The sequence below is a fragment of the Lithobates pipiens genome, unplaced genomic scaffold (genome assembly GCF_037356315.1).
Source record: "Lithobates pipiens isolate NorthernLeopardFrog02 unplaced genomic scaffold, aLitPip1_a1.2 Scaffold_27, whole genome shotgun sequence".
NCBI classification, from domain to species: domain Eukaryota; kingdom Metazoa; phylum Chordata; class Amphibia; order Anura; family Ranidae; genus Lithobates; species Lithobates pipiens.
In genome coordinates this window covers 153234017-153249312 of record NW_027507788.1, presented here as the reverse complement: position 1 = coordinate 153249312, position 15296 = coordinate 153234017, and the positions used below count along the sequence as shown (strand labels likewise).

Sequence of the window (15296 nt, the reverse complement as noted above, 5' to 3'; positions counted from 1 at the left end):
CTATCCCCGGCATAGCAATTTATGTGTCCAGTGTCCTGAAAGGGGCCGGATGCTTGGATAGGGAGGGAAGTGGAGGTGTTGGGGGGGGGGGGTGGTGCTCATGCGCCCTAAAATGCATGTGCCACCACTGCTTATATAAAATGAACCTTACCCTTAAAGTGGTACTAAACACAAAACTAAAATATATAATATATTGCAGCTCACAGATTCTTAGATGTGATGGCTGCATTCATTTCCTCTTTTGCGGAGTTTAGTAACACATTGCCTGTATTAGAATGCGTACACTATGGATGAAGGAGCAGGGGGGCACCTCTGGACAGCAGCATTGTCAGTCAGGTGTGAGGGGAGTCTTAGTTGTACTAACAAATTGAAGCCAAACTCAAGCGCACACTTTATAAGCAGTCACAGCAAACAGTTGTTTTCCTTTTAAGATAAAGGTTTTACATAAATAAAACTAATCATTGTAAGCGCCCCTGTCAGTGCTGAATGGTTTGCCTCATCCCTGTAACTGATACATCTGTAAGAGCTTGATCTTTTGAAAAAAACAAACTTACTGGTCAGATCACCAGATGAAAATAGAAAATAGACCTAAACCTAAAAAAGAAAACGAATGCAGCCATTACATCTGGTAAGTTGCGATATAATAAATGTTTGCTTTTGGGTTTAATGCCTCTTTATACTGCATCTAAAGCCAATTTTTGTTTTGGATAGAGTAGGGAGGGATTATATTCTGTCAGATTTACCTTGATCTAAAATACTTAACTGTGTACTATGCAAAAAAAGTATTGAGTACCCACATACCTGAAAGATCCTTGCCCTGAATAAAAAACTACCCGCATCTTTATACTAGAGCTGGAAATAATGATGTCAGACTTTTCTTACCTCTCCCCGGTCTCCCAACATGGAATCCTTTGGTTTTGGAAGTTGTTGGCCACTAATTATTCGGAGAACAAGCTGCTTCTTAAGCTGGCCTGGTAAGGGGTCTTCTGAATTTGGGTTAAAGGCACCTAAAATTTGAAAAGTGACAGTTTAGTTGTATGTATAATTATAATAATATTTATCATAACTATGTACAGATGGAATTTTGTTAATTCCGGATGGCTGGCTTTAAGATGGGTCCAAAATACACAGGAGCTTCCATTATTCCTATGCACATTTATGGATTTTCCTGGGGGTACATGCATTCTTTAAACCTCATAAAACACATTTCAAGTAGATAATGAATTCAATATGTTATTGTGTGATGCAGCTCAGAGCATTTTTAAACATTTTGCTTCTTAATGTCTGTTAGGATGGGCCATTGAAGTTATTTTCTAATCATCTGCATCACTACCGATATCATCTGTTCTTAAAAATCATTGTACACTTTGCATAGCCCATGAATAAATGTGGGGTTGAATTACTAAAGGAATAGAAGCTGCAGTGTCATTCCTTTTGCAGTGTGAATGATAGTAAATAAAAGGAAAAAAAATTTGTTCACGTTGGATAATCAATCATGCTCCAGGTAGAGAGAGTAAAAGTTTGGCACTGAGACGTCTTGGCATAAAATATATATATATATATATATATATATATATATATATATATATATATATATAATTTTTTTTGTATATTATATATATATATATATATATATATATATTGATATATTTAATCCACTGAACCATAAAAAGGAAACAATTCCTAAAGATTGACGCGTTTCAGCCTCCTACATAGGCCTTGGTCATAATCATGTTCCAGGTAGATGAAAAAAACAAACAGATAATTTGCTACCATATGACTGGGAATTCAACATGAACTCAAATTAATTAACAACATTCACTTAGCTAAATGAATAAAACATTTGTAAGATGAACAGCAGATGTCCCTTTGGTAAATCAACCCCTGCGAGTCTAAATTCTTCATAAACGTGTGTGGGTGCTCATAAGAGCACATTACAACAAGCATATAGGCGTGAAAGGGTACGCCAGCATGGAATGCAGAACAATCCGATATTCTGATTCTTTTTGTCGCTTGTGTCCCAATTGGGGAAATTTCCTCTTACTTTGGGATATCTAAGTTCAAAGGATTGCTGCACAAACATTTATTAAAATAAACGGCATACAAAAATCCATTAAAAGTTATTCCATCATTACAGTTTCGGGCTGTTTAGATCATGATGTGTTCCTATCTGAAGGGGGGCAGTTTAGTCACATTTTGGCCACTAGATGGAGCCAACGATCATGGGAATAAATCTATTATAGGAAATACTGGGAAAATTTGTCCAGTCTACGTGAGTGACATTTCTACAACAAATATTTTATAAATAGACCTGTTTGTGTCCAGGAGATGCAAGAAAAGGAGAATGGAGACCCACCCAAAGCAAGAGCTAATTTCTCCTTAGATAGCTGTCAAGTCTCACCACTGGAACATTTTCTCTCACCACCTGCTCTTGTAAAATATTTTATTTCTCCTCGCTTTCTGACCCAGTAACAATGGTCATAGCAAAGAAAAAAAAAAGTTTGGATACACTTTAAGCCACTATATGGAAGGACTTTTACTCACTGCCCTTGCCATTGAACAGAAGCTTGAATGTAAAAATCACTGGTTGATTTAACCACTTATTTATATATTTTTTGCAAATTCTTCATGGCCTGAGGCAGGTCTTTAGCCTATATATTTTTTTTACTATATGGCATCCCTCCCTCTCATTTCAGAAAGTTGGAATGCATGCATGTATCTTTCTCTGTGCTGACATTTGGATCAGCATCTTCTATATACAGGATACACAAATATTAAGAATATTATTAATATCTATAAGAAGAATGAGCAGGGTTGCAGCACAAAAGATAGCTCTATTAATTGCTCACATGTAGATATATCCTAAGTAACGATGTTTTAGGGATCGAGCTTAGGAATGGGCAATAGTTCCTGAAAAGTCGCTGCGTGAGCAATATGCAGAGCTCTCTTTGTGCTGCAACCCCTTTTTCTTTTTGCTTATTTTTGGTGGTTACATGGGCCTTCATGATTTCTGTCAATGGTGCAGTTCACCCTTATATTCCATACATGTGTGTGTGTAAATTTTATTTTTACTTGTGTTCATATAAGAATTTTCCCCAGTAGCTCAACGGTGCAGACCCTCTGCAGTGCTGTCCGCAGTATTAAGCATCACTCCATCATCATTTTCTCACCATGACACATGCATTTTGGCTTCAGAACATAACCGCAGTTCCCGTTGCTGTTGAACTTGGCTCGGTTTAGCTGCAGCATCCTTCCTTCTGACTGGTAATTTAAAGCAACTGTTAAACAAACAGAAAAGACTTTATGACTTCAAAACATGCTGACACAATAATAAAGTCACTGCATAGCTTATATTAAAGTTTATTTTTATCTAGTTATATTGAGGAGGGTAAGGATCAGGTCCTGAATGCACTTCAAGCTACATTCTGTGGAAGTACTTGGAATCTCATTACAAAGTAAGAGCTCGGAGGGGTATAAGGCAGCCATCACAATTACAGCCGCTGAAGAACAATAAGCCTATGTGCATCCTTCAGAATTAATTTACTGATGATTACCCCTACTAAATCTGCTGGGCGTTGGTTCCATCTGGCCACTCACCTTTAGGTTAAATCTTTTTATCTAATAAGACTTCAGTTTTTCCCGACCTTCCTGACAATGCCCCTTTGTAAATTAAACTTTGTCTTAAAGCGGAACACCACCCAAAAGGGGAAGTTCTGCTTTAAGTCCTCCTCCCTTGCCACATTTAGCATTTCGGGTATTTGGGGGAGAGTGGGTACCTCGTTTTCTTCGGGGACCTGTCACTGCACCCAGAAGACTGCGGGACAATTTACTAAGCGTAGCGTGTTTTGCACATGCGCAGTGGGCAGCCGACTGTAAAGTGGAAGCAGCATAGCCAGCTGCACACAGTTAGGATGCTGGTGTTGGGAACCCAAAAGCTAGTGAAGAACGAGGAAGGCGCTGGACAAGTAAGTGCCCTTTTATTAAAAGTCAGCAGCTACAGGATTTTTAGCTTCTGACTATTATTTATTTTTGTCTGTGAATCTCCTCTTTAACCACTTCAGCCCTGGAAGGATTTACCCCCTTCCTGACTGGATAGTTTTTTGCAATTCGGCACTGTGTCGCTTTAACTGACAGTTGTGCGGTCATGCAACGTGGCTCCCAAACAAAATTGCCATCCTTTTTTCCAACAAATAGAGCTTTCTTTTGGTGGTATTTGATCACCCCTGCGGTTTTTATTTTTTGCATTATAAACAAAAAAAGAGCAACAATTTTGAAAAAAAAACGCATTATTTTTTACTTTTTGCTAGAATAAATATCCCCCAAAAATATATTTAAAATTTTTTTCCCCCAGTTTAGGCCAATACGTATTTTTCTACATATTTTTTGTAAAAAAAATAAATAAAATCCCAATAAGCATTTATTGATTGGTTTGAGCAAAAGTTAGAGTGTCTACAAAATAGGGGATAGTTTTATGGCATTTTTTATAATTTTTTTTTTACCAGTAATGGCGGCGATCAGCAATTTTTATTGTGACTACTACATTTTGGCGGACGCATCAGACAATTTTGACACATTTTTGGGACCATTGGCATTAATACAGCGATCAATGCTATAAAATTGCATTGATTACTGTAAAAATGTCACTGGCAGTGAAGGGGTTAACCATTAGGTGGCAGTGTAGGGGTTAAGTGTTCCTAGGGGCATGGCTGTGTGTGACATCACACTGATAGCTGCTCCCAATGACAGAGAGCAGACGATCAGTGTGCGGCCACTAGGCAGAACGAGTAGATGCTGTTTACTCCATCTAACTGCACTATTGTCTCCATTAGCTCATCCCCCACAGCTATAACCCTCTTGTATAACTTGACCCTCCCTCCTAGATTGTAAGCTCTAACGAGCAGGGCCCTCTGATTCCCCTGGTCTTGAATTGTATTGCATTGTACTGTCTACCCCAATGTTGTAAAGCGCTGCGTAAACTGTTGGCTCTATATAAATCCTGTATTATAATAATAATAACATCGGCATCTCTCCGTTCTTGAGCTCCTTGACATGAACGCGGTTATCCCCATCGCAATTGAGTCCTCGGGACCTGCGGCCACGGAGCTCTCGTCAGGCGCACGTGCGCGCCGCCGGCGGGAAATTCAAAGTAACGTATGGGTACGTTACTGTGCCCAGCCATGCCATTCTGCCGACGTATTTATACAGGAGGCGGTCAGGAACCGGTTAAAGAGTACATTTTAATTTATTTTATTGCATGAGAACAGTTTAGTGCAGGCACAGGTAGAATTCAATGGAGTGGATTTACTATAGGCAAATAGACAGTGCACTTTACAAGTGTAGTTGCTCCACAGTTCAGTAAATGAGCTCTGCTGACTTCTATCATCCAATCACGTGAAAGCAAAAATGCTGTTTAGATTTTTTATTTTTTCCTTGCATGTTGGGTATTTTTTGCAAAGTGAAGTTTCTTCTCATTTACAAAGCTTTGGAGAAATTACACCTGCAAAGTGAACAGTCTGTTTGACTTTAGTAACTCCACCCCATCGTCTGTTAAAGCAGTATTTATGTATTGTGGATGAAGGAGCACAAGGGCACTTCTGGGCAAAAGAATAGTCAGTGTGGGGTGAGGGGAATGTTAGATAGCAGACGCCATTTTTTTTGTTTTCTGTAATTTTGAAAGTGTAAAATGATGGAAATAAAATCTAACTTTTTTTGACATATTATAAGAATGTCTAATCTGTAATTTGATGCCATTTGGAGATTTTTCCATCTTTCCTTAGCTTCGTTATGCACATTAATACACATTTTTACCTGGGGTGCCCAAACTTCTGATCCCCACTGCAAGTCCAATGAAATGGTTCAGGACAGAACTCGGTAACCTGTCAATCATGGGCAGCTGATGGATAGATGAGTCAGTTCCTTGCCGAACCCTGGATAAGAATGGGGCGCCATTTGTTGGAAAAGATTCCCTGTATTTTCTTCCTGTGGCAGCTGAAAGCTGGCTTCTTCTCCTCTCCCTACTGCTGCCACAGGAGGAAAATACAGGGGATCCAGTAAATGCTGTCCACACATGTTACAATCTTTAGATTGGGTGAATCCCCTTCAGTAGGCTGTTGCACTTCATTGCTGTTGCTAAATTTAAAAGAAGATCGTAAAACGTTTGTAAATCAGAATGTAACATGCCAGGCAGCTGGATCCTGAAGAGAAGATCAGGAGCCCATCTGTGTAATGGTTCAAGATGATATCACCACCATCTATGTAAACTAAAGTACTATCTTGCCAAAAAAAAAAAAAAATAAATCTCACAGTGAAATCAGGAGAGATCAAGAGAAAAACATCAGACTACTTATAATATGAAGATGTCGCCTGGCAATGCACAAAGTTATGTGTTAAGCGTGTATTAGATCAAAAGTTCATAAGAAACCGTGTATTGACTTCCAGCCGTTGAGGTTGTAAACAACCACTGCAAGTGGTACACACAACTTGATTATGTGTGTATGGAAAATACCTGTCTCAATGCAGTTTTTTTTAGGGAAACAATGGTTGTCCACACAGATGCCCTGGGTTGGTCCAAATGAATTGGTTATAGATTAGTAAAAAACATTGTGTAGACAGGGTAAAAAAAAAAAAAAACATCAAATGGCAGAGAGGCCCCAAAAGATTCTGATATACAAAGCTTGGCCAAATATCAATTGGCGTGGAAAAGAAATGTTTATTAGACACTCATCTTTTCTACATCAACTCATATTTACCCAAGCTTTACCTATTAACAATTTTTGGGGTGCCACTGCCATTTCCTTTCCAATCATGTTTAATGGTTTTTGAAACAGTCATACAAAATACAAAGCATGTCATATATGCTTATGTACTGTATTTTATCAAACAGATATGACATAAGGTCTCCAACATGTTTCCATAACACACATTTAGGGTCATCACCATATTACCAAACCTTTGGTTATGTACCTGAGATAAGGTGGAAGGTATGGCAAAGTGGGGTAAAAGGTGAACAATAAAGGGAACCCCTGTATGCACCCCTGAATCCCTCATGCACACTACAGCTCAACAATAAAGGGAACCCCTGTATGCACCCCTGAATCCCTCATGCACACTACAGCTCAACAATAAAGGGAACCCCTGTATGCACCCCTGAATCCCTCATGCACACTACAGCTCAACAATAAAGGGAACCCCTGTATGCACCCCTGAATCCCTCATGCACACTACAGCTCAACAATAAAGGGAACCCCTGTATGCACCCTTGAATCCCTCATGCACACTACAGCTCAACAATAAAGGGAACCCCTGTCTGCACCCTTGAATCCCTCATGCACACTACAGCTCAACAATAAAGCTGCTTTTACAAGCATTTGACTTTTTATTTCTCTGCCTGAGCTTGTGCTTTTTTGTGCGCTGTTGGGCGTTTTTGTTGAGTTTCTGCAAGCTTTTTTGATTAGCTTTTTTTTCCCCTTAGCTAATTTTTTCTTTTTTTTTCTTGGCACGTTTTTGAGCTCCTTTGAGCTTTTTTTTGCGCATTTTTGGGCACTCAGGCATCTCTTCTGCTCAAAAGCTCCTCTCAAAAACATGAGTTTGGTGGGGTTTTTTCTGCCTGTAAGAGCATGTCTGTAAACTCCCGAAAAAGCCATAGTGTGCATGGACACATTGGCTATCAGAGGGGAGTTTCCAGGCAGAAAAAAAAATGAAAGCTCAAAAGCCTGTAGCTTCTTTGAGATGCAGTGTGTGCATGAGCCCTTACAGTGCTGGTGAAAACTGTAGCCCACATGGGCAAATACCTTAAACAGGGAAGGAAAAAATATGGGGAAAAAGTAGAAGAGAAAAGGAAAAAAAAAAAAGAAACAAGGGAAGATATACAGTGCCTTCAAAAAGTATTCATAACCCTTGAAATTTTCCACATTTTGTCATGTTACAACCAAAAATGTAAATGTATTTTATTGAGATTTTATGTGATAGACCAACACAAAGTGGCACATAATTGTGAAGTGAAAGGAAAACCATACATTGTTTTCAAAATGTGTTACTAACAAATATCTGAAAAGTGTGGCGCTCATTTGTATTCAGCCCCCTTTACTCCGATACCCCTAACTAAAATCTAGTGGAACCAGTTGCCTTCAGAAGTCACCTAATTAGTAAATAGAGGCCACCTGTGTATAATTAATCCTGGTATAAATACAGCTGTTCTGTGAAGCTCTCAAGGGTTTGTTGGAGACCCTTAGTGAGCAAACAGCATCATGAAGGCCAAGGGACACACCAGACCGATCAGGGATAAAGTTGAGAAGTTTAAAGCAGGATTAGGTTATAAAAAAAAATATCCCAAACTTTGAACATCTCATGGAGCACTGTTCAATCCATCATTGGAGATATCATTGCAGTTCTGGAATATGGCATAACTGCAAACCTACCAAGACACGGCCGTCCACCTACAGGACAACTATTAGTTGTGCACTCCACAAATCTGGCCTTTATGGAAGAGCGGCAAGAAGAAAGCCATAAGAAGTCCTGTTTGCAGGTTGTGAGAAGCCATGTGGCGGACACAGCAAACATGTGAAAGAAGGTATTCTGGTCAGATGAGACCAAAATTTAACTTTGTGAGTTTACAAAAGACTTGAAACTGGGGCAGAGGTTCACCTTCCAGCAGGACAACGACCCTAAACATACAGCCAGAGCTATAATGGAATGGTTTAGATCAAAGCATATTCATGTGCTAGAATGGCCCAGTCAAAGTCCAGACCTAAATCTAATTGAGAATCTGTGGCAAGACGTAAAAACTGCTGTTTACAAACGCTCTCCGTCCAATCTGACAGAGCTTGAGCTATTTTGCAAAGAATGGGCAAAAATATCACTCCCTAGACGTGCAAAGCTGGTAGAAACACCCCTAAAAAGATTTGCAGCTGTAATTGCAGTGAAAGGTGGTTCTACAAAGTATTGACTCGGGGGCTGAATACAAATGCACACCACACTTTTCACATATTTATTTGTAAAAAATTGAAAACCATTTATTGTTTTCCTTCCACTTAACAATTATGTGCCAATTTGTGTTGGTCTAGAACTTAAAATCCCAATAAAATATATTTACGTTTTTGGTTGGAACACGACAAAATGTGGAAAATTTCAAGGCGTTTGAATACTTTTTCAAGGCACTGTACACAATAAGAATCTTCCCATCTCTCTCTCCGCCCTGCGAGCCCGGTCAGTCATCTAGTGCCGCTGCAATTAGATTTTATTTTTTGCCTTCACTACACAATATGGTCACCAAAATCAGCCAATCATAGTGAAAGCTTGTAAATTTTTCTACTTTGACTTTCGCTCAGCCTAAAGCATTGGGCCTTTTCTTCTCTCCTGCAGAAACCCGAGGAGATCAGCATGAAAGGCAGAAAGATATAAAAATAGGTAAAAATTAAAACAATCTGACACATAAAACTGCAAAATCAATGCTTTTAAGTACTTCTGGCTGTTAAGGTGTTAATGAAGCCTAACTGCTCTTACTTTAATAAGGCAAAGAAAAATGTGCAGTACCCCGCAGAAAATTTAAGGATAAATGGTTGGATCTGATTGGTTACTTTGGGTAACACAAAATCAGGTTTTATGCGATCAGATGCAAACCCCTGTGATAGTTTATATCCATTACCGGCAAACGCCAAAAAGCTCAGCTCCAGCATCTTCACGTAGAAGACTTACAGGAGCACATGGGTTTATGAGTGCCTTCCCATATATCTTCCTTGCTGTCGGTTATTTTGTCTCCTTTCATCAAGATTGTTTCTATAGAAACAGAACAGTATCCGCAAGACATGTCTGTTCTAAGAGAAGAAATATATATCCCTCACAAAGTTTTTAATGCCAAGACGTGGCAAGAGACTGAGATGTCTCGGAGTTTCATGTGCCGGGTATTGAAATGATCCACTTTCATATTCGTGGGCTGATTACTGCGGCTGACACAGATGTGCCCTCCTGTTGGAGGTTTACAGCTTTGCGTCTGGCATCAAACGCACGCTACGATAGGGCTGGTTCAGCTGCTGAATTAGGAACTTGCTCTAAAGCACCATATGAGACAGCTTGGTAGATGGTCCAGCTGGGCAAGATGAAGACTGTAGTTCAACAGCAGCTGGAAAATCAGAGGTTCCTCTGTGTTGGCATGGCATCAAAAGACATTGAGAAATTGGAATTACTAAGAAGCAGATACCACCTAGTGACCATATAAATCTCTCTATTCATTACTGCAGAATGTGTGAACTCACTTTGTAAATGGTAAGTACTTAAAGCTGTATTAAACCCAAAAACAAAAAAAAATATTATATTGCAGCTTACCAGTTTTTACATGTGGTGGCTGCATTATTTTTCAATTTTATGCTTTATTTCCTTTATTTTAACCTGTAGATCTGGCCAGTAAGGCTGTTATTTTGAAACTTCCTTTAACATACCAAACTGTCCAGAAAAGAAAGCAGCTAGAGGGTAAAACAAACCATTTAACAATGACAAGAATGCTTACAATAGTCAGCTTTCATAAATTTATGTAAAACCTTTATCCCTAAAAGAAAAAGAAAAATTGCTGCTCTAACTGCTTGAAAAAATGTTAGTTGGAGTTTGGATTTGATTTGTTACTCATAGCCATAAATCTTATAGTGCATCTAAAGCCTCGTACACACAATCGGATTGTTGGCCTACAAAACCGTGTCTGAAGGTGTTGGCTCAAACTTGTCTTGTATTCACACCTCACACAATTGCTGGCCAACAATCACAAACGTAGTGATGTACTACATGGTTTTTCAGCTCTTTAGCGCTACCCTTTGGGCTCCTTCTGCTAATTTCATGTTAGTAGAAGTTTGGTGAGTGTTGATTCGCGCTTTTCATTTTGCGATTTTCAGGTCGTTTCTGAACGGCCGTTCGTCAACCAGACATGTTGCGGAATCGGAGGAGATATCGTGTTATTTATTATTGGCCTTGGAGTTATTGCTTTGACATTATTTTTTTGGTTCAATAATGATTTGATTTGGTATATTTTCTATATTTTTGGATGCATAAAAAGCACCTTTTGGTTAAGTTCTATTGGCAGATAGCATGTCTAATTGTATTTGTTTTATTTTTTTAATGCACAATAAAAATTTTTTGGAGAATAATACTTGGCTATGTGTTTTACTTCAAATGACAGTTTGGGAGTAGGCAGTTACATTTAAAAAATACAATGTAAAATTTACAAGGGACACCAACGTAGTTGTACGTAACTTGCACCAATAAAAAAAAAAAAAAAACAACAAGCATAATAATATTATTCTTCATATCACTAGAAAAAAAAAGCCTTTGAAAAGTCGTTGGCAATAACACCATCAGTATCACCAACATTCAGCTTCATTATTATCCCATTAAAGAAGAAGAGAATGTGCGCTGCATTTTGAGATTTTGCAATTTGCCATGTCACAAATGTTAATTCTCCATTTTGAGCGCTAGTTTACAAGATCGACCGCTTCTAGCTCGTCCATGCTTCCGAGCATGCGTGTTTGTACTTTGGACTTTTGTCTGACGGACTTGTGTACACACGCTTGGAAAATATAGACATTTGTCCGCGGAACATTTTAAAACATGCTATTTGTCCACGAAAATTCCGCCAATTGTCTGATGGAGCATACACACGGTTGGATTTTCCGCCAACAGCCTGTCATCACACATTTCCCGTCAGAAAATCTGATCGTGTTTACGAGGCTTTACACTACCCTCTCCCCACACTGACAATGCTGCAGCCCACTGCTCCTCCATTCAGAGTGGAGGCACCCTAAAACAAGAAGTGTGTTACTGGCTGGATCGCAGGGTGAAAAAAAGAAAAAAAAAAATGAAGAACAAATTGAAAAAGAAAACCAATATAGCCATCACATCTAATGATTGGTAATCTGCAATACGTGACATTTTTGGTTTTGGGTTTAAAGAGGTTGTAAACCCTCGTGAAAAAAACCCCCCCAAAAAAACCCTGCAAGACAAAGGCATAATGAGCTCTTATGCATCGCATACAAGCTTATTCTGAAATACTTACCTAAGAACGAGGCATTACAGCGGTGTCTGCACACTGCTGACAAGAGAGGCCCTGGAATGGAAGGACCGAAGGGATGTAAAGTAGGGGCCGGACATGACAGGGTGGCTAAGGGAAGCTCGGAAGAGGTTAAGCTAGGAGGAGGTGGAGCAGCTGAGGGGTAAGGCAGGACAGTTTCAGTTGTGCGAAGAGGGGGTGGAGCTCCATAAAGGAAGTGGGTGGAGCTAAAGGGCAGCGCGGAGAAGAAGCTGAAGGAGGAGGCAGTTTTGCTCAACTGCTCCTCCACTTCACGATGACGGACATCCAGAGCCTGCTGGCACAATTGAAGAGGGCGGCAGCGGAGATAGGGTCGGTGTGGCTACAGCAGCAGGTGGGGGGCATCGTGGCGGTGGAGGACATGGTGGCAAGGTCGGGTGAGCGGCAACAACCCGCATGTTTTTCTCCAGGGCCTGCATCTCGGCCACCTCATGTAGTGAGGAGCCCAGGGGAGGACAGTTCATTGCCCCCAGCCAAAGGAGCACAGCGGCAGTCCCAGGCATCCGGGCAGTGCACGTGCCGCTGGCCTGCTGCGGGGGTGTGGCCACAGGCCTGCATGAAGCAGTTTCCTCCCCTGGGACACAGGAGCATGACATGAGGGGGGCTTTCATTGCAGGGCCCAGCAGAGTGGTCAGGGATACCAGGCGAGATGGCAGAGCGTCCGGAGGGACACCGGGTACAGACAGAATGGGCAGAGGAGCCAAGGAGACGGAGAAGGGGCGGGGCCCACCGGAAGGTCGTTCGGCCAGGGGAGCTGGCGGTGTGGACATGGCGGATGGCCGCAGAGGGGACCGCAGGTCCGGTTTGCACCGCCGATCTGCCTTGGAGGGAGCACCAGCGAGGAGTCAGGCTGCAAGGCCCCCGGAGTTCCTTCTGCGTCACCTGTCTGGGAACAGGAGGAGAGATCAGAAGGCGAGCTGTCAGAAGAAGAGGAGCCACAGGTGCCACTGAGGGAGAGCAGCTGGACGGCTGTGGGAAGAGTTCCTGGTCAGCCTGGTGAGTCCAGTACTAATCTTGCCTTGTCAAATGCTTTACAGGACTTGTTGGGGGCGGTACAGATGGGGCAGGGGCACTGGCGGCTCCTGCCATGCCGACGATGGCAGCGGACCAGCCACAGTCGGGACTGTCCCTGCCGCGGTGGGACCTGCCGCAGAGATGACCGATTTATTGGAGGGGCTGTTGGCCTTGGTGGGGTGATTCGAAGGTGGACAGCGGCAGCCAAGCCAGGTTGCCCCTTGGACGGCTCCAGTGGCTGGGGCTCCAAAGGGGGGTTCGGGGGGGACAGGGAGGCCGCCACCCACGGTTGCTCCCGCCACGGTGCAAGTAGTGGAGGGGGTGGTTAAGGAAAAGGCGGTGGAAAAAGGGAATAAGGAGCCGGTGGTAAGGACCGACGTGGTTAGGATTGCTGACACCGCAAGGTGCGAAGTATACGTATGCTTCGAGGGCCCGCTGGGAGCGCATTTGAAACAGGAAGTGCGCAAGAAGATAGGAAAGGGTGAGTATGTGGAGATCTTCTCGCTGCTCCCATTAGAGAAATTCAACCTGGATAGGGTAAAACCCGATGATTCCAAGGAGGAGGATGAGGAAAAGCGGCGGTATCGGCTGATACCGCTCACTTTTTCTAATTGGCTACAGGCATTCGCCATTTTGGCAAGCGTCATAGGCGAGAAGAACCCCGAGCACTGCTCAGCATTATTCTGCTATATGGATGCCATCGGGGAGGCACATAGAGTGTATGGAGGGATGGCCTGGCTTCGCTACGATGAGCAATTCAGGCAGCGGAAGTCAGTCCGGCCGAAGTGGCGTTGGGATGACAAAGATTTCATCCTCTGGATGAGGCTTATGTCGTCAGCGTGGGCCCCGCCTCAGTTTCCTCAGGGGGGGCCAGGAGTGTGCCTGCCTCAGGACTGCCGGAAAGAAGTGGGGGTACGTTGGCAGTTCAATGAAGGAGCCTGTAAGTTCGGAGGAACATGCAGGTTCAAGCATGAATGCTCGGGGGGTGGGGGAGTCCACATGCTGTCCAGATGTTTCAGGAGGGGGAAGCGGGCCGGCGACTATGCTCACAAAAGGGCAAGCTGAAATTTGCTTGCAAGATCATCCCCATGGGGAGGGTTTTTTGCCAACGTCTGTCGGCAGCTACAGCGGGGGTGAAAGTCCCTACTCATTTTGTTCGTCTGAGGCAAGAACACAGGGAGGACTTGTGTGTTTGGCATGAGTTTTTGTCCTCTTACAACGTTAGGGCCATGTGGATGACCAGCCCAGTGAGCAATTTTGATGTGGACTTGGTCACCAATGCGGCAGGCTCAATGGGTTACGGTGCATTCTTTTGGGGCAGGTGGAGTGCGGAACCTTGGCCACAGTCCTGGGAAAGGGTGGGGCTCCTGAGAAACTTGGTGTTGCTTGAACTCTTCCCGGTTGTCCTGGCCTTAGAGCTATGGGGGGAGGACTGCAAAATCCTGAAACTGAGAATAAACTGCGACAACATGGGGGTCGTACAGCTGGTCAACCTCATGTCGGCTTCCTCTCCCCCCCATCATACGGTTGCTGTGGCAGTTGGTGTTTAGGTGCTTGCAGTTAAAAAAATGTATTCATGCCGTTCATATCCTGGGGGTCAAGAACTCATTGGCGGACTCTCTGTCTCGTTTTCATTGGGACAAGTTCAGGGAGCTGGCACCGGGCGCGGAAGTCAAAGGAGTACCTTGCCTGGATTGGATGTGGGGGCTGCCGTTGGTCCACATGGTCAGTGTACTCGAAGGTATGGATGGAGTGGTTGGGGATGGTACAGGAAACGGGGGTAAGTGATCAGGGATCCGATTGGCATTTGCTAGTGCTGTACTTGTCGCAAGGAATATGGAAAGAGGATTGTCGGCCACAACGCTTGATCGGAAGCTGGCAGGGTTGGCGTTTTTGTTCCAATTACTTGGGAAGGAGGATTGGTCGAAGGACTTTTGGGTCAAGCACTGAAGGGGTATCGGAAGTAGCATAGGAAGAGGGATGCGAGGCGGCCAGTCACATTTGCAAACCTGACGGCGATATGCAAGCGGCTAAGCTCAGTTTGTGCCTCGGGCTATGAGACGCTGCTATTTATGGTGGCGTTTTCGTTGGTGTTTTATGGGGCCTTTAGAATTGGGGAATTGGTGAGCCCGACCAAAAGCTTGGCCGGGGGTTGGACAGCAGGAAATACGGATCAGGATGTGCTGCTGGCAGTTGGTCGGGTGGGGCTGCACTT

The 15296-nt window shown here is 42.9% G+C and overlaps 1 protein-coding gene across 5 annotated transcripts in view; it reads right to left on the bottom strand.

Annotated features, from left to right (window-relative positions):
• PLCH2 (phospholipase C eta 2) overlaps positions 1-15296 on the bottom strand; it is a 998026-nt gene that overhangs the window by 82830 nt on the left and 899900 nt on the right. For all 5 annotated transcript variants that reach the window (XM_077457673.1, XM_077457675.1, XM_077457674.1 and 2 more), the window contains 2 exons: positions 3171-3278; positions 883-1007 (listed from right to left, as the gene is read on the bottom strand). In XM_077457673.1, the coding sequence (XP_077313799.1) occupies positions 883-1007; positions 3171-3278 (233 nt within the window). The remainder of the gene's footprint in view (positions 1-882; positions 1008-3170; positions 3279-15296) is intronic.